Genomic DNA, 19,523 nt, shown 5'->3' on the forward strand with positions numbered 1-19,523 from the left:
GCTGTTTTCATGTCTGTCCACCAGATGTTACTCTCTCTAAAATCAATGTGATGCACTCAAGAAACTGTTTATTCAACTCTTAAACAGTTTGAAACCTTAATTAATTCTGAGGAAATATTTTTTCTGCTTTTATAATAAGCTTTATACATATGTCTATTTTGTCTGTGTCCTCCAGCTTCATGTCAATTGTGTGTGAAGTACCAGTTTCACTTCCTTCTTTATTTTAACCCACCCCAGAGGAACTGGGCGTCTCTGTCACATTCATCTGTTCGTGTTAAACACGTGACCAAGAAAGAAACAGTAAAACTCATCTGAACACACATCGAGAGCTTCAGAAGAACTGAATCTACTAACAACAGAGAAGATCACTGAAGAAGAGAGAAGAATGAAGATCATCTGGACTTTCACTCTGCTGATGATTCCTGGTGAGAGTCTGAACTCAGTAAATCACTCGAAACAGCACAGACTTTCACTTCAGCTCATGATTTCACTCTGAAAAACCTTCATCTCTGTTCATTCTGATATAAATATGTGATTGTTGTATTAAGATGCTGGTTTGTTGTAGGTGTGTTGAGCTCCATCAGTGTGACAGGATATTCAGGAGGAGGAGTCAGCATCACATGCAGATATGATAGAGGATATACAGACAAGAACAAGTATTTTTGTAAAGGACAGTGGTCAGGGTGCAAAGACCAAATCAGGACTACTACTAAAAATAAAAGGGTTGATTCTGGAAGATTCTCTCTGTATGACGACACAAGAGCAGCAGTTTTCACTGTGACCATCAGAGATCTGAGAGAAGAGGATTCTGACATTTACTACTGTGGGACTGATATTTATGCAAAATATGATCCTAAAACTGAAGTGAAGCTGAACGTTGTAGCTGGTGAGTAACTGAGACCCTCAAACTAATGATGATCTCCACAACATGAGATGTGTGTAAAACTGGAGCAGATCGATGTTTTCCTCTAATAAACACTGACAGAGCAGCAGAATGGACACATGACGGTCGATTCTCTGTTCATGATGACAGATCTGCTCGTCTCTTACGTCTGTTTATCAGAGAACTGAATGAGAACGATTCTGGAGAATATAAGATTACAGTCAAAGTTTCTGAAGACTACAGTTTCATGCATCTGTTTCTGTGCTGAACTGATGAATCTGGTGTTTAATGTGAACTTGATTTGTCTCTCAAGCAGCTGATTGTTGTCAGAAGAGCATCAGTCTCTCCGCTGCTGCAGGAGCATCTGTGAACATCAGCTGCAGATACCCACAATCCCACAGTGCTGATGTGAAGTTTGTCTGCAGGAGATCTGGATCTGATCTCTGTGCTGAAGAGACGTCTGTGAAGGAGAGCAGAAGATGGAGCGCTGAGGGACAGATGCAGCTGTATGATGACAGAGAGCAGCAGCTCCTGACGGGAATCATCAGTCATGTGACTCAACAACATTCAGCTGAATACTGGTGTGGAGTTCAGTCTGATCCAGGACACAAGAGCTTCATCACACGAGTCCTCGTCAATGTTACTGGTCAGTACTGATGAAACAAACCAGCATCTCTATATGCTTTTATTTCAAGTTGGCAGTTTGTGGCTTGGGGTGTCAGCATGTCTGATGGTTCAGCAATGTGTGAAAAACATCAGCGCCTTTAACAGGAAGTGAAGTATCAGTAAGTGAGAAAATATACATTTCTAGCACGCCCACTTACTGATACTTTACTGTGTTTTAGAAGCAAACAGTCACAGAATATCTACATCACCATCATCATCACCATCATCATCTTCTTCTTCTTCATCCTTATCTTCCTCATCAGGTGACTCTCCACTGGTCTCATCTGTGTCTCCTATAACAGGTACAGACTGACTGTTTTCTGTCAGTCGGTCAGTTTTGCTCTTCAGAGTGATTGAGTGAATCTCTGGTGTTTTCAGGCTCTCTTCTGATCATCAGTGTGTCTGTGCTTCTGCTTCTGATCTTCACTGTGATTCTGATAGTGACCGTGACTCTCTGGAGGAGGCGTCAGTCGCACAGTAAAACTCCTTTTACTTTCTTTAAAAGAGTAATAAATGCACTGAGATGTGATATGGTCCACATGGGTATACAATTTTGTTCATCTGCTTATTTTCGACAGACGCTCATTCCTCATCTCACTGTACACCAGCAAACATTGATGCGGTTAGCAGAATTAATGTGATTTAAAAATAAAAAAAGATTTTTGTTTTTATCATATGTATAACTAATTGTAGTACCTGATTATTGAACGGCTGATTTATTATTAAATATGTAAAAGCTCTTTCTCTCCCCAGGCTGCCCATTATCATTGTGATTACGAGGAAACTGAAGATAGTTACAGACCATTACCCACAAACCCCTCTGATTCTACTAATGCAATCTATGCTAATCCAGAATTTCCCACAGTCCCTTCTGATTCTACTAATACTATCTATGCTACTCCAGAATAAACCCTTCTGATTCGTCCAACAGCGTTCACACTTTAACATCGCAGAAGTCCACGTCTTTCAGTCATTATCATCCACTGAGGGTCTGAATGACACAGACAGTCCTAATGATGTTCCTGTAACTATTATCTGTCTTTACATTAATGTCTGTCATTACATGCAGCTATTAGCCAGTGAATACAGTAAATATATGTTAGCGATCTGCTGTTTTTAATTTATTTGCTCGGTAAACACATCCATTGCACCTGCTGAAGGGATTTATGTCATTTTCTCAATGTTAAAAACATGGCATGTATTTGTGAACAAAATAAAGGATGAGTGTTCTTTACAACAATACAGCATTTTTGTTTTAGCATCAAACCGGATCAGTAACTAATGCTCTTGTTCTTACAAACTCAGCAGCAGCAGCTCAGGTCTGTCCTCATAAACTGTATCATGATTTGGTTTATGTTTCAGTTAAACAGCTCCTGAAGGTCAGTTATTCTGCATTATGTTTTATGAGGTGTAATGTCACCATCTGGACAGACTGTGGTAGTGTTTGTGTTGAATCTGAGTCGCTGTCCATGGTGCTGAACATCATCTGAACACCAGAGGGAGCCGCTGGACTCTCAGTCCTTAACACTTTCATTTCTTCTTTCACTTATGTTTCAATCTGATGTGTTTGGTATGTGTCTGCTGATGTCCCTCCCGCACGTCCTGATTTTGCCAAGTCCGATGTGTTCCTAGGTCAACATATTTTGTTGACCCTGGAAAAACATTTTACTCCAAAAATATATTCTTAACCATATCCCTACACCTAAACCTAACCTTAACCATGAGTAATCCCTAAAATCAGAGGAAATGATAGATGAATGACACTGATGTACAAGCAGCATACACTGATTTTAAGCATAAACTTCACAAAATCTATAAACTGGTTCTTCAAATCTGATTGGTTAATCACAATGTTGTTCCAGGGTCAACAACGATGTTGTCCCAGGAACATGTCTCACTTGGTAAAATCAGGTTATGCTGTCCCTCCCTGTGAAGACCAGATTCACTGAAGAAACTCAAAGAGCAAAAGAGTCATTCAAACAAATACGAAGAGTTTTATTCCACAGGTGACTAGTTTTATGAACGTGAATTCACTTTTTGTTATGTCTAAAATTATTACATATGTTATTATGTTTATTAAATTAAATAAGAATGTAAATAATGAATGAAAAATATAGGGGATTTTAAAGTGTAACTATCTCACTGTGATATATAGACCAGTAAAACTGAAACAATCAGAGACGTGTAGTTAAACGCTGCAGATTGGATATGTGTCAATCTTTTTATTTTCACTTCCCGCTTTATTATTCTCTCTCCCTCTCTATCTGTGGCAGATATATAGTGGAAGTCACATTTATCTGTTCATGTTTAACATGTGACCAGGAAAGAAACACTAAAACTCATCTGAACACACATCGAGAGCTTCAGAAGAACTGACTCTACTAACAACAGAAAAGATCATTGTGTAAGAGAGAAGAAATGAAGATCATCTGGACTTTCACTCTGCTGATGATTCCTGGTGAGAGTCAGACGGAACTTATGAAAGCATTTGAACTTTCGCCTTATTTAAGCCTTGTAATTAACATAACCAGAGTGTTGTATTAAGATGCTGATTTGTTGTAGGTGTGTTGAGCTCCATCAGTGTGACAGGATATTCAGGAGGAGGAGTCAGCATCTCATGCAGATATGATAGAGGATATACAGACAATAACAAGTATTTTTGTAGAGGACAGAAGCCAGTTACATCATTGACTAGATGGTGCTCTGATCTCATCAAGACTGAAGAGAAAAATAAATGGGTTGATTCTGGAAGATTCTCTCTGTATGATGACACAAGTGCAGCAGTTTTCACTGTGACCATCAGAGATCTGAGAGAACAGGATTCTGGGACGTACCAGTGTGCAGTTGATCATTTAGGAATAGATTCCTACACTGAAGTGAAGCTGAATGTTGTAACAGGTGAGTAACTGATACTCTCAAACCCACGATGATCTCCACAATATGAGCACACTAGTGTAATCCTAATGAAGCTATTGTATTTTATCCCAGAACTATATAATAGCCCATATAAAATAACAAACCACAATTAAGATATATATACAATTAAGATATATATATATTTTTTTAATCAAAGCATGAATACCAGCTTTACATTTTTTTAGAGCTTGTGGAAATTGCCACTTTTAGGGTATGAGCCAAAATGCGCTGTTAATTGTTTTTGTCCCCTTTAAATTAAATTTAGCTGTTTTAACCCACCTCACTGTTCAGGGCGAGTGTGGAGTAGTCAGTGTTGCCAAGTGTGCTGTATACTCACGGTTTAATCAACCTCAATAACTGAATTTCACCTGGGGAATCCAACCAAACAAGTGATTGGGCTAGTTTTGAGTAGCAATTGGGCGCGTTTTGCTGTGAAAACCTGGCACCCCCGGTGGAGCTTCAAGTGATCATTCTTGTGGGTATACCGGTGTTACAGTTAAACTGGTGGTGACCATGTTACTGTCGTCACAGTTCTTCCAATTTTTAACAACCACATTCATATTCAAGATCATTCTGGTAGAATATGAAGGCAGCATTATTGAAAGCAGGCAGATTAAATGGTAGCTTTAGCGACATTAGCTTTACAGAGAGCCAAGAAGATGTTTTGGAAAACAAAATATTATGTGTGATGTTTACTTGATGTTGGTCTGTGATTGCGCACAAAGTGTTGGTATCTTTCCCTCAACTCCAGCGTTGAACTGACCCTCATTTGTTAGCACAAATGTATAGGACTTTTTTTTTTTTTTATTCTGGGACATTTTCTTCCAAATTGAAGTTTACCACCGTGTCCCCAGCGGTCTACGGAGACTCTTATGTTCGTTGGGGCATCCCAACACACAACACTTTTAATGGCTCTTTGACACTGACATTGCATCTCCCGAAGCTACAGCAAAGAGTGCAGTAATGGTGTACCGCTGCAACTCACTCAGGTCTGTGTATATGCTAATAGGACAGAGAGCGTCACAAATGGACGGGACTTTCAATGACTATGCACTGTAAAAAAAAAAAAAAGAAAGTTGTGTCAACTTAAAAAAATAAGGCAACTTATTGCAAGCGTTTTTTTTTTTTTTTTTTGAGTAAACTTAACAAACGGGGACTAAAGTCCACCCAACTTAAAATAATAACTTAATATCACAAGTTGTCACAACATAAATAGTCATGTTAACCTAAAAAAATCAGAACAATTATTTTTATTGAACACAAGGCCTATTATCTACATTTAGCTGATGCTTTTGTCCAAAGCAACTTATAGTTGCTACATATGTCAGAGGTTGCACACCTCTGGAGCAGCTAGGGGTTAAGTGTCTTGCTCAGGGACATAGTGGTCTCTTACAGTGGATTTGAACCCGGTTCTCTCACACCAAAGGCATGAGCCTTATCCACCGCACCAACACCACCATCTATAAATATACACATTTTGGTTTATATTATTCAAAGAGTCTAAATAAATAAAAGACCATAACACGGGTCAATTAACTTTTTTTTTTTTTTTTATGGACATACCAAGTCTTGTATATTAACTTCTTTACTCACTTACTTTACTGAACTCAACACATGGTACATAATGCATGTTAAATAAATCCAGTGTTAATTATACTTTAATACGTTAGCAGTCTTGTGGCATGAAGTCACATGTATTTAACATTTTTGTTTTTAAATTAACTTTTATGTGAAAATTACTATATTACGTATTTTAACATTAACCTAACCCACTGGACAAAGTTACGTCCAGTAGACTTCTTTTTATGTGTTTGCAGACATTGAAAAGACGTCCACTGAGGATTTTTTAAATGTTTTTTATGTCCTCTGTACATCCGATATAGACGTTCATAGATCCTCCTTACAAGGTTCTGTGACTTTATTTATGTCAGATATCTACACTGTAAAACCCGACAAGTTAACTTAACTCAAACCGTTTGAGTAAACAGATTGCCTTGATTTAAACCCTGTAAGTTTTAAAACTTTGCATTCAAGTGATTAAGTGATTAACTAAGTGCTGATTGAGAATTAGTGATGAACAGCTGCTGTTAACAAACAGAATCACTGAAGAAAAGAGAAACACAAGAACTACTACAACTGACTTCAGACACAGCCTTAGATGAAATCAACTGAAATAAAATACATGAAATCTCTCAAGATCTGATTAAACAACCCCACAAACAGCATCACCAGCTCCACTTATTAATAACCAGACTGACTTTATTTCTGTCAGACGTCTACAGAAGATCTTATTGAGAATGAACTAAGGTTTAGATGTTGATTTATTGTTTCATTTGAAGTAACCATGTTAGAGATCAGTGTCTGCTTTAGTTGGGGTCTTGACCCTTGATTTCTGTCTTAGTCTTTTCTCTGGCTGTTATAACCGTGTGTTTCTAAAACGCATTTGTTGTAACTCAAAAGCCCAGAAGAAATGCCATCAGGTGTTCACCTGTGCCTAGATGTAGGTTGTTTTACTTTATATTGCTGATGATAATCATCAATTACTGAACTGCTAGGAGTCTAATCTCTGATGGAATAAGTGTTGTGTAATTTGATTTATTATAGTAAAAGTGATTCGAAAGCCAGTGGTTCTGTAATAATCAGTTAATACAAAGACTTTCCAAACAGTGTGGTCTTCTACAGTGTCAAACAGTCACACAAAGACATCAATAATCAGAATATGAACCTCAACAATGGTGACCATAAAAAAAAAAAAATGCTGCAGAGCATGCTGGGAGCCATGGATGAGTATTTTTACTACAATATTTTGCATTGCAGCATGTTTTTTTGTCACCATTGTTGAGGTTCATATTCTGATTATTGATGACTGTGTTTGACCAACTACTGGAATAGAAGACAAATGTATGTGTACAAAATGTTTATGAAGTTATATTAACTATCACAGAATCACTGGCTCTTAGTGTCATTTTTATTAGGTCCTCTTCTACTAATTACACATTTGTTTCAGAGATTAGACTCCGATAAGACAGATCAATATTTGTGAACAATAATGAATAATTATCATCACCTATATAAAGTATAACAACCTACACCTAGGCACAGGTGAACACCTGATGGCATTTCTTCTGGGCTTTTGAGTTACAACAAATGTGATTTAGAAACACACGGTTATAACAGCCAGAAAAAAGACTAAGACAGAAATCAAGGGTCAAGAGCCCAACTAAAGCAAACACTGATCTCTAACATGGTTACTTCAAATGAAACAATAAACCAACATCTAAACCTTAGTTCATTCTCAATAAGATCTTCTGTAGACGTCTGACAGAAATAAAGTCAGTCTGGTTATTAATAAGTGGAGCTGGTGATGCTGTTTGTGGGGTAGTTTCATAAGATATTGAGAGATTTCATGTATTTTATTTCAGTCAATGTCATCTAAGTCTGTGTCTGAAGTCAGTTGTAGAGAAGCTCTTATTGAGAATTAACAGAGGTTTAAATGTTGATACTTGATTCATTTGAAGTCACAACTGTGGTGGAAAGTGTTTGGTTTAGTTGTGATCTTGGTCCAGTTACTTCTGTGTTAGTTTGTCTCTTGCTGCTGTAACTTGTGTATTTTAAAACACTGTTTTTGTGGTAGAAAGCATTGAGATCAAGAGTACACTGCACATCTTGCTTTCAACGGTGACAAATTATAGCAAAATAAAATGTTAATATATTGTTGCAACTATGGATTTATTTTTATGAATAGAAACCTTAAAGATAAAATAATGTACTTACTTTTAGAAAAGCAGTCAAGTCATCACAAACAGACATCAATATTTTGGATATGCATCACAACAAATAAGGATGAGTTTGTGCTATGGAGCTCTTTTGTTTGTCACCGTTGTTGTGATGCATATGCTAAATCTAGAAGTCTGTGTGTGTTAGTATGTGACCCTTTTACTCAAATTATTTCAAACGTATTCATTTTGTCCATCATCTAAATAAGTATTTTGCTCTTGGTTCCTTTTAAAAATATCAAACAAAACTTATTTTATGATCTCAAATACTTATTATGTGATTACTTTCTCAATACCAACAAAGAGCTCATTTAATTTGGTCTTTCTTTGCCATGATCTCAAATACTTATTATGTGATGACTTTCTCAATACCAACAAAGAGCTCATTTATTTTGGTCTTTCTTCGCCACAAAAACAGTGTTTTAAAATAAACCGTTACAGCAACAAGAAACAAGCTAACACAAGAAGTAACTGGACCAAGATCCCAAATAAACCAAACACTGATCACCACAATGGTGACTTCAAATTAATCAAATATCAACATTTAAACCTCTGTTAATTCTCAATAAAAGCTTCTCTAGATATCTGACAGAAAATAAAGTCACAAAACCTTATAAGGAGGATCTGTGAACGTCTATACCGGACGTACAAAAGACATAAAAAGACGTCCACTGGTCGTAACTGCCCAGTGGATTAGGTTGATGTTAAAATACGCAATATAGTAATTTTCACGTAATATTTCCTTTAAAAACAAACAAAAATGTTAAATAGATGTGACTTCATGCCACAAGACTGCTGACGTATTACGGTATAATTAACATTGGATTTATTTAACATGCATTATGTACACTGTTAAGAATGTATTGTATTTTTACAGGAAACTCCTGGCAACTAATTGCCGTGAATTTACAGCAAACAATATACAAGAAATATAATGTTGATTTAATACAATAAAATTATGTGTATATACAACAGTGTTGCTTTGATCACAGTAACATTAATACAATAAAATGTTGTATTTTGTATTGTTGTCATACAATCCTCAACAGTGGAGAAAATCCCGATTTTTTTTTTTATTTTTTTTATTTTGCAATAATGCTTGCTGGGAGCTATGAACATGTTTTGTATGCTGGCATTAAACATGTCACCATTGTTGTGTTTAATACGGCAAATGTTGATGTCTGTGAGTGTATAAAGAATCTAAAACATGTTTTTAACAAAAAGTTAGAAAAAACAATATTTATTCACTGTTAAACATCAGTGTACAAAGCACAACAGCATTTAAAATTATTTATTTTTATGTCAGTTTGTTCATTTAAACCATTTTAGTGCAATCAGTTGGTTGTTATTAAAACAGACTTGTTGATCTGCTTTATATATGCAGAAATGTTTTCTGAAAATAACATCCACTGCAGAAAAAAGTATAGCATTAAAAGTTGATTGTCAAGAGCACAACTGAAACAAACCCTGATCTCTATGATGGTGATCTCAAAATAACATTTTAATTAAGACATCAACATCTTAACCTCTGTGAATTATCGATAATAATTTCTGTAGATGCATGACAGAAATAAAATCATTCTGGTTAGTATCACTACAAGTGAAGCTGGTAATGCTGTTTGTGGAGTTGTTTATTCAGATCTTGAGAGATTTAAAGTCTTGTATCTTCAGTTCACCTAAGACTGTGGCTGAAGAAAGTTGTAGTTTGTGTTCTTATTTCTCTTTCTTTCTTGCTTTTTTGATCACAGCAGGTGATTGAATGACTGAGAGAACGTTGCAGGAACATTTAACTAACCTTAAAATAACGTTATACTAATATGGAAACTGGACCTTTTTATGTTTTCTTGGACTATTACAAATCAACGTTCCTAGAATGTTGAATTTTTAAATCAACATTAAGTTGAAAGAATGTTTGAGAAACATCATACCTTTTAAAAAGTTTATTTTAACGTTAAGAAAACTGGACTTTTTATGTTATAAGAAAAGTACCACAAAGTGCTATCCCACAATGCTTTGTGGTGTCTGTAAAATAATGCTTCTACAGTGTAGTTACAATAATATTACAGGACTGTCCATCAATTTTCCATCATGCATTTGCATTTACAATAAAAACCATGAATACAGTGCATTGTTGTAAAATATATTGTAAAATTACATCAATTGCTAACAGTGTACCATGTGTTGAGTTCAGTGTAAAATGCTTTGAGTAAAGAAGTTAATATACAAGACTTGGTACGTCCTTGTGCTTTGGACACAAACTTTGTTGATGGTGGTGTTGGTGCAGTGGATGAGACACATGCCTTTGGTGTGAGAGACCCCGAGTTCAAATCCACTGTAAGAGACCAATGTGTCCCTGAGCAAGACACTTAACGCCTAGTTGCTCCAGAGTTGTGTGACCCTTTTTTGGACAAAAGCGTCAGCTAAATGTAGATAATAGAAAAATCTGTTCTGATATTTTTTAGGTTAACATGACTATTTATGTTGTGACAACTTGTGATATTAAGTTATTATTTTAAGTTGGGTGGACTTTGGTCCTCTTTGTTAAGTTTACTCAAAAAAGTGCGTGCGATAAATTGCCTTATTTTTTTTAAGTTGACGCAACGTTTTTTTTTTTTTTTACAGTAGTGAGAAACCTGTAACTGCTTATGTGGCGAGACCGTTTATGAATTATTGGGATTATAAAAAAAAAAAAATCAGTGGGTGGATTTTTACCATTATAGGCTGGTTGTCCTCACACACTGTGGCCACAAAATTGTGTTCAAACACCTTCTGAAAGTGGCACCTTTAACTTTTCCATTTTGGTGTTCGTGGAATTATGCGTGGCTAGGGATTTTCTGCTTTGCGTCAGGAATTTAATAATAATAATAATAATAATAATAATAATAATTTCTTACATTTATATAGTGCTTTGCTAGACACTCAAAGCGCTTTACATAGTCAGGGGGTATCTCCTCATCCACCACCAGTGTGTAGCATTCACCTGGATGATGTGATGAGAACCATATTGTGCCAGAACGCCCACCACACACCAGCTTACTGGTGGAGAGGACACAGAGTGATGAAGCCAATCGGCAGATACGGGGATTGTTAGGAGGCCATGATGGTCAGAGGCCAATGTGTGAATTGAGCCAGGATGCCGAGGTCACACCTTTACTCTTTTCAAAAGACATCCTGGGATTTTTAATGACCACAGAGAGTCAGGACCTCAGTTTAACGTCTCATCCAAAGGACGGTGCTTGTTGACAGTATAGTGTCCCCATCACTACACTGGGGCGCTAGGACACACAGACTACAGGAGGAGCACCCCCTGCTGGCCTCACTAGACCTCTTCCAGCAGCAACCTAGTTTTCCCAGGAGGTCTCCCATCCAGGTACTGAACAGGCTCAGCCCTGCTTAGCTTCAGTGGCCAACCGGTCTTGGGCTCCAGGGTGATATGGCTGTCATTTATTTGGCTAAAATAGTTTCATCCGCACCTAGCCGTGGATCATTGCTTACATTTACTTAAAACTCTTCCTGAGAGTGTAAAGTTGCTGAAAAGCACAAGTTGTTTCTTTGTGGTTTTGTGTGTGAGACATTCCTGATTGGTCAGAAAGGAGTGAAAGACATTCAGAGTCTGTGAGAAAAGGGAAGTGAAATAGAAAAAAAAAAACATTTTTGTTTTCTTGCTAGTGACACTGCCTCTTCTGTGATTTAGAGACAAACTATCACAGATCATCATCTTCTTCATCATCTTCATCTTTCTCATCAGGTGACTCTCCACTGGTCTCATCTGTGTCTCCTATAACAGGTACAGACTCACTGTTTTCTGTCAGTCGGTCAGTTTTGCTCTTGAGAGTGATTGAGTGAATCTCTGGTGTTTTCAGGCTCTCTTCTGATCATCAGTGTGTCTGTGCTTCTGCTTCTGATCTTCACTGTGATTCTGATAGTGACCGTGACTCTCTGGAGGAGGCGTCAGTCGCACAGTAAAACTCCTTTTACTTTCTTTAAAAGACTTTTCTCTTTTCAATTTTTTTTCATGTTGCACATTTCAAAATGGTGCATTGACATTCTCAGTTTTAGTATTCTTTTTTTCTCAAAACAGCTTAATGAAAATGTACTGCTGAAACAACTACAAATTGGCAAAAATAGAGACATTCAAGGTTGAGGTTGATATAATGTTTGTCTTTGACAGACGCTGATTCTTCCTCCAGAAGTTCTCATGTGACAACTGGAAACAGTAAAACTGTTAGTACAATAACTGTGATTGGAAAATTGTCTTTGTTTTGATTAATAAAAGATACATAATTCTAGAGCTGTTAATATTAATTAATATTTACAGTACATTTATTAATTTAATAATGAAATAAAAACAGTTTTCTGTCTCTCTGCAGGTTTCTCACACTGGTTGTGATTATGAGGAGAATAAACACACTCACAAACAGTTACCCATAAACCCCTCTGTTTCTCCTGACTGTGTTTACGCTACAGTTCAGAAAGACACCGGTGACTCTCAGATCTTCATCACATCTGCTGTGGATCTGAATTACTCCGTGGTTGATTTCCAGAAGAATCCGAACTGTCCTGACAGTGTTAGATTGAGGAATAATCAGGATTACAGTGAATACGCTGCTGTCAATCATCTCACTGACTGACGACACACAGCAGAGAATGTTTGTAACACAATGATGGACTTTACTGATGACCAGGCATCAAATGACCCATGTACTGCATAAACAGCTAATGTCAGAGAAAAATGGTTTCCTCCAGATGAGTTTCAACTGTTTCTTCCAAATCTGATACATAAACTTCTGCTACAGTTTGTCACTTGTGTATTTAACACTTAACGTGTTAATGTGTGATTTTCTGTAAAGCTGCTTTGAAAAAAATATTGAATGTGAAAAATGATATGTGAATAAAAAGAGTGGACTCATACCTTATTTATCGTGACCTTGTGATTCAGTGTGAGGAAAAGCTTTTTTGTCTGATTGAAAGGTGAAGTGTTATGTATCAACAAATCACTGTTTTCAAATGTTTCAATGTTTCTTGTGAATGAATCTACTGGTGATCACATAAAAAAAAAAAAAAAAAAAACTCACAATAAAAAAAATCAATCAATAATCATCATGATATACATATAAATAAATGATCTCCATCTCAAGTGTTCGAAATAGAATAATTTTGTCAAAATCCCTGTGAAATAACAAAATTAGTTTGATGTCTGTGAGTTCTGCATCTCCATGTACAGCATTTGTAAACTTCCCTCTTTATTGTACTTTTTTATCAGAGGAAGTGGGCGACTTTCCGTCACATTCAGCAGTTCATGTTGAAGTCGTGACCAGAAAACAGTAAAACTCATCTGAACACACATCGAGAGCTTCAGAAGAACTGAATCCACTAACAACAGAGAAGATCACTGAAGAAGAGAGAAGAATGAAGATCATCTGGACTTTCACTCTGCTGATGATTCCTGGTGAGAGTCTGAACTCAGTAAATCACTCGAAACAGCACAGACTTTCACTTCAGCTCATGAATTCACTCTGAAATACTTTAAAAGCAAACTGAAAGTTCATCTCTGTTCATTCTGATATAAATATGTGATTGTTGTATTAAGATGCTGGTTTGTTGTAGGTGTGTTGAGCTCCATCAGTGTGACAGGATATTCAGGAGGAGGAGTCAGCATCACATGCAGATATGATCGAGGATATACAGACAAGAACAAGTATTTTTGTAAAGGACAGTGGTCAGTGTGCACAGACCGAATCAGGATTAATACTAAAAATACATTTACTACTGTGGGACTGATATTTATGGAAAAGTAGATTCCTACACTGAAGTGAAGCTGAATGTTGTAACAGGTGAGTAACTGAGACTCTCAAACCCATGATGATCATCAACATCACACACTCAACACTGACTCTGATCACTGTGACTCACACGTTTATTTTATAAAAGAAGCCATCAATAACCTTTAAATATCCTGCTGTAACACTCATAAAATGATCTTTAACAGTGCCAACAGCAAAGTTATATATGCAATAATTCATATACGCATCAGATGTATGTTCACTGAGAACAAAATTACAAATTATTAAATCTGGAGAAAACAAAATATTCTGCATGTGGTAAATGCATATTTCTACAGTGTTTGGTGCTGCAGCATTAGTTTGGGCATTTAGACACAATATATCTTGTCTTGTACTCTATTGAAGAAGCTGCAGTTAAAGATGCTCATCCAGTCACCTGCCATGAACTGTGTTATTCACTGAGAAACAACAAACAGTTGTGATTTTGTTTCTATGTATCAGCAAACATGAATTCTGGGTAGTGAATGTGTGAATGACATCAGTAGCGTTTACATTTACCATGAGACACGTGACGTCAAGATCTGTAAAAAATAATATTTATTTAAAGTTAATTGTTTTAACTTTGAAAACTCTCCAATCTGGAGTATCCACGAAGGGAGGAGGTGAAACAACTGTCTCATGGAAGTGGTTTCCCGACATGCATGAGTCTATTGGGTCTAAAGCCTCAGTAACATTTTCAGTTTGAATTGCCTCATGCATGTCAGAGAAACCTTGTGTCATCAAACGAAAGCAGGGGTACTTGAGGTCAGGGAACAGAGGAGAGGACTAAAAAGAGGAAGGGTGGAGATACAATTCTGCAGTTTTTCTTTTTTTTTTAGGGAGGAAGCAGAATATGCAAGAGAGTGTGAAAGAAGAGCAGAAGAGAGAGAGGAGAAGATGTTGAAGCTGTTAGAGAAAATAGTTGAAAATAATAATAATTCATTTGTTAAAAGTCATTAATGAGTTAAAATAAAACATTGCATTCACTTCATTTTTGCGTCTTAATCTCAATTAATTAATATTTGCATTTATGCTGCCTTCATGTGCTTTTTGGTATTTTCAGAAATACAACTTCAGGAGGCATTTAGGTACAACTTCAGAGTGAGAAACCCTCAACTTGGGGATAACTTGAATACCAGAGTTTACAAATCGAAAGAATGAAGGAGTATGCATTCTGTAGTGCATTTACATTTATTTATATTTATTTGTTTTGCAGACACTTTTATCTGAAATTACTTAATGAGAATATCAACAATCAATCAGACCAACAAAAATTCAGCGATTGCTATGTCAAGTCCTAGTTAGTCTAATACAGTTTATGTAGCAAGGTTTTATATACAGTATATATATATATATATATATATATATATATATATATATATATATATATATATATATATATATATATATATATAAGAAAAACAGACTGAATATAGGCAATAGTAATAACAGGTCAAGTGTTGATGGAAAAAAAGATGTGTCTTTGTTTCTTTAAAATGGAACATTATTGGTTTATTATTTTTGAATATTTCTGATGTTACAACATTAGACTCACATCTACAGGCGCAGTAGTTAGTGCTCATTGTGCTGTCCAGAAAGTTTAGCCACTAGCCTTCCTCAGAGGTTTCTATGCATGTTCATTCATGTCTTTTTATTTTTCTAAAGAAATTGAGTCCCGATGTCCACTACTAAGGACATAGCATAACTTATGAATCCAACATATATATATATATATATATATATATATATATATATATATATATATATGCATGTGTTTGTGACCCTTACCAAAAACAAGTACACTTTAATTTATATTATGAAGTATACTTAGGTAAAGTTCAAATATATTTTTAAGTATACTTCCTGTAGCAAGTATACAAATATCAGTGTTCTAGTAGTATACTTCTAAGTGCACTGTTTCAATACGCATTGGGACTAAATTGGCCCACTTTTACTATAAAAAAGTATACTTTTAAGTATTACAGTAGTAAAATTTAGTTTAGTAGAATTTAGTAATCTAGTTTACATGTTTGTAGTTTGTACTGCAATTATACTAAAAGTGAACTTAAATGTATACTGATAGTTTACTAATTGGATACTTTTAGCATTTTACACATATTTTACACTTTGCAGTCTCAGTAAACTACTAGTTTAGTAGTACTGTGATCCTGAGGGGGCGCATGTTCGCACAATTTGTATATGAAACTTAGAAAACCCAACCAGCGCTCCCCTTTAAACTAATTAGACAAGTCATCTCCAATGAAAGGATGAATATGGGACTAATATACTCAATTTTATTAAACACTAGACAATAATACACTGATTGGCAATTGGAGCAGACAAATATCATCGATACGTAACAGTGAACAATTCTACAATAAAAAAATCACACTGAATAAAAGTCTCATAAATGTGTTATAATAAGATATAAAGTCGAACAATACTAGACTACAGTGAATGAAGTCAAATAGATAAAGTTCACACACACACACACACTCCAACACTGCAAGAAACACTTCAAACCAAACTGGCCGCACATACATTAATACAGCATTTCACAGTAGTAAACACACTGAAAAAAGTAATAAGTAAATTTACTTAATTTTTATTTGGCAAGTTTTTGCACAAGCATTTTTCAAGTTAAGTAAAATAATCAAAAAAACGAATAAGTATATTTTACTGAGTAAATTTTAATTAAATAATATTAAATTAATGCATTTAGCAGACACTTTTATCCAAAGCAACATACAGTGCATTCAGGCTAACAATTTTCACCTATCATGTGTTCCCAGGGAATCAAACCCCCAACCTTGCACTTGCTAATGCAATGTTCTACCACTGAGCTACAGGAACACTTCAAGATCTTCTGAAAAATAAGTGAAAATTTCACTTACTTACTTTTTTATTTTGGAAAAGTTTTTACACTAACAAAAAAACAGAAACAGATATTCTAGAAATTTCTAAATGTAAAATTTTTTTTTTTTTCAAAACAGTTTTATCAAATGAGGGTAAATAAGTCTCTCACTTCTGTCCCTTTAAACCAGTTTACAGCAAAGACAGCACGAAGGACTGGATGCACATGATAAATATTCTGCAATTAAGAAAACAGACAAAAGAAATAGCACTGTAAAACCCGATAAGTAAACTTTACTCAAACCGTTTGAGTAATTGATTGCCTTGATTTAAACCATGTAAGTTTTAAAACTTTGCATTCAAGTGATTAAGTGATTAACTAAGTGCTGATTGAGAATTAGTGATGAACAGCTGCTGTTAACAAACAGAATCACTGAAGAAAAGAGAAACACAAGAACTACTACAACTGACTTCAGACACAGCCTTAGATGAAATCAACTGAAATACATGAAATCTCTCAAGATCTGATTAAACAACCCCACAAACAGCATCACCAGCTCCACTTATTAATAACCAGACTGACTTTATTTCTGTCAGACGTCTACAGAAGACCTTATTGAGAATGAACTAAGGTTTAGATGTTGATTTATTGTTTCATTTGAAGTAACCATGTTAGAGATCAGTGTTTGCTTTAGTTGGGCTCTTGACCCTTGACTTCTGTCTTAATCTTTTCTCTGGCTGTTATAACCATGTGTTTCTAAAACACATTTGTTGTAACTCAAAAGCCCAGAAGAAATGCCGTCAGGTGTTAACTAGAGTTGTGACGTTCGCGAACGAACCGATTCTTTTGAACGGCTCATAAACATGAACGATGGGAGCCGAGTCGCGACTGGAGAGGAGCCGTTCTTTCTATCGTTCTTTTTTCCTATGCGTGTTCATACAAATGAGCTCCGCCAGGAGACAGAACAGTTATAGGGGGAGGGGCGCACCCAGCGCAGGCCAACCCTTTATAGCGTGATGATATTAGTTATTAGTTGTGCATGCATTTACATTGCATTTTGTGTTCATTTAAAACTTATTTTAAAATCATTAAAAATTTTCTTTTGTGATACTGTACTTGTATAGAAATGTTTCACTAAAAGCTGTTTTCCACAGACATTCATTGCAGCCCACTTTGTTATTGTTCATTGACTTGAAGGGGCTGATGTCCTATTTGCAAAGTTTACAGTAGTAATAGTATGTAGTATGTAGACATTTCCATTTTATTTATTCTAATTTTATCTACTTAAAAAAAAAAAAATAGTTTTCTATCAAAATGTTCTTGTGTGATAACAATGCTCTTGTGTGGAAGTGTTTGTAGTAAAAGCTGTTTTGCACAGAAATTCATTGCAGCCGGCTTTGTTTTTTTACGTTTATTTGTGAGTAGGTATTGTATGAATAACATAAGTCAACGTAGTTTTACACACACACACACACACACACACTTTGTACTAAAGGTAAATCAAAATAATGATGTCACTGTCTAAGCAGAGGGATTTGTGCAACCCTATGGAATATAGTCCACACATGAGAAATTAGGTAATAATCAATATTTCAGAATAATTCAAACTCAGATATTGGTGTGTGATATCTGCACTTTAATTATTTGACTACAAATCTCACCTCATAATACCTCCCAGTGATTATTTCCAGGATAAACTGAGATGCTCCCAAGCTGGCTTCTTAAAACTGACTAAATATTTAAAAAGAGCCAAAAGAGCCATTCTTTTGAACGGCTCTTTGAAAGGAACGGATCGCGAAGATCCGGATACCCTCAAAGAGCCATAAATCCCATCACTAGTGTTAGCCTGTATCTAGGTGTAGGTTGTTATACTCTGTATATTGATGATAATCATCAATTATTGAACTGTACGAAGTCTAATCTCTGATGAAAAATGTGTTCTTTAATGTGATTGATTATAGTAAAAGTGATTCTAAGAGCCAGTGCTTCTGTGATAATCAGTTAATATGAACGACTTTTCAAACAGTTTGGTCTTCTACGGTGTAAATCAGTCACACAAAGACATCAATAATCAGAATATGAACCTCAACAATGGTGACCATAAAAAAAATGCTGCAGTGCATGCTGGGAGCCATGGATGAGTTCTGCACTACAATAGTACCCAGCATGCATTGCAGCATGTTTTTTTTTTCGTCACCATTGTAGAGGTTCATATTCTGATTATTAATGTCTGTGTTTGACCAACTACTGGCATAGAAGAAAAATGTATGTGTACAAAAATGTTTAGAAAGTCATTTTTATATTAACTGATTATCACAGAATCACTGGCTCTTAATCTCACTTTTACCAGAATCACTTCTACTAATTACACAACACCTTCTTCATTAGACGCCATACAGATGAATAATTGATGATTATCATCACTAATATAAAGTATAACAACCTACACCTAGGTACAGGTTAACACCTGACGGCATTTCTTCTGGGCTTTTGAGTTACAACAAATGTGTTTCAGAAACACACGGTTATAACAGCCAGAGAAAAGACTGAGACAGAAATCAAGGGTCAAGACCCCAACTAAAGCAAACACTGATCTCTAACATGGT

The 19,523-nt window shown here is 35.7% G+C and overlaps 2 protein-coding genes and 1 long non-coding RNA gene across 6 annotated transcripts in view; all 3 read left to right on the top strand.

The window, feature by feature from the left end:
- Positions 1-292: 292 nt before the first annotated feature.
- On the top strand, positions 293-3,154 carry LOC113082909 (uncharacterized). 4 transcript variants are annotated; one of them, XM_026254325.1, is made up of 7 exons: positions 293-425; positions 566-886; positions 1,197-1,529; positions 1,729-1,851; positions 1,928-2,026; positions 2,128-2,171; positions 2,303-3,154. In XM_026254325.1, the coding sequence occupies exons 1-7, from the start codon at positions 386-388 to the stop codon at positions 2,456-2,458; spliced, it is 1,116 nt and encodes a 371-aa protein (XP_026110110.1). In that variant the 5' UTR covers positions 293-385; the 3' UTR covers positions 2,459-3,154. The 4 variants fall into 4 exon arrangements, with proteins under 4 accessions (XP_026110110.1, XP_026110113.1, XP_026110114.1 ...); XM_026254328.1 differs by having other exon boundaries at positions 1,729-1,812; XM_026254329.1 differs by having other exon boundaries at positions 1,813-1,851.
- A 268-nt stretch (positions 3,155-3,422) lies between these two features.
- LOC113082904 (serine-rich adhesin for platelets-like) overlaps positions 3,423-19,523 on the top strand; it is a 41,979-nt gene continuing 25,878 nt past the window's right edge. Inside the window, exons 1-8 of the mRNA XM_026254321.1 lie at positions 3,423-3,555; positions 3,823-4,007; positions 4,112-4,447; positions 11,936-12,028; positions 12,105-12,203; positions 12,413-12,480; positions 12,612-12,870; positions 13,849-13,947. Of these exons, the coding sequence (XP_026110106.1) occupies positions 3,968-4,007; positions 4,112-4,447; positions 11,936-12,028; positions 12,105-12,203; positions 12,413-12,480; positions 12,612-12,870; positions 13,849-13,947 (994 nt within the window). The 5' untranslated portion in view covers positions 3,423-3,555; positions 3,823-3,967. The remainder of the gene's footprint in view (positions 3,556-3,822; positions 4,008-4,111; positions 4,448-11,935; positions 12,029-12,104; positions 12,204-12,412; positions 12,481-12,611; positions 12,871-13,848; positions 13,948-19,523) is intronic.
- On the top strand, positions 13,509-14,965 carry LOC113082911 (uncharacterized). The gene is made up of 3 exons (XR_003282977.1): positions 13,509-13,690; positions 13,849-14,075; positions 14,903-14,965. It is a non-coding gene; the product is annotated as an uncharacterized LOC113082911 (long non-coding RNA).

This window comes from Carassius auratus, unplaced genomic scaffold (genome assembly GCF_003368295.1).
Source record: "Carassius auratus strain Wakin unplaced genomic scaffold, ASM336829v1 scaf_tig00037141, whole genome shotgun sequence".
Lineage (NCBI taxonomy): Eukaryota > Metazoa > Chordata > Actinopteri > Cypriniformes > Cyprinidae > Carassius > Carassius auratus.

Coding starts and splice junctions, on each gene's coding strand:
- LOC113082909 (XM_026254325.1), top strand. CDS start 386: ATGAAGATCATCTGGACTTTCACTCTGCTGATGATTCCTG. Junction 887..1,196: donor GAAGCTGAACGTTGTAGCTG/GTGAGTAACTGA, acceptor TTGTCTCTCAAG/CAGCTGATTGTTGTCAGAAG. Junction 2,027..2,127: donor GAGGAGGCGTCAGTCGCACA/GTAAAACTCCTT, acceptor TATTTTCGACAG/ACGCTCATTCCTCATCTCAC.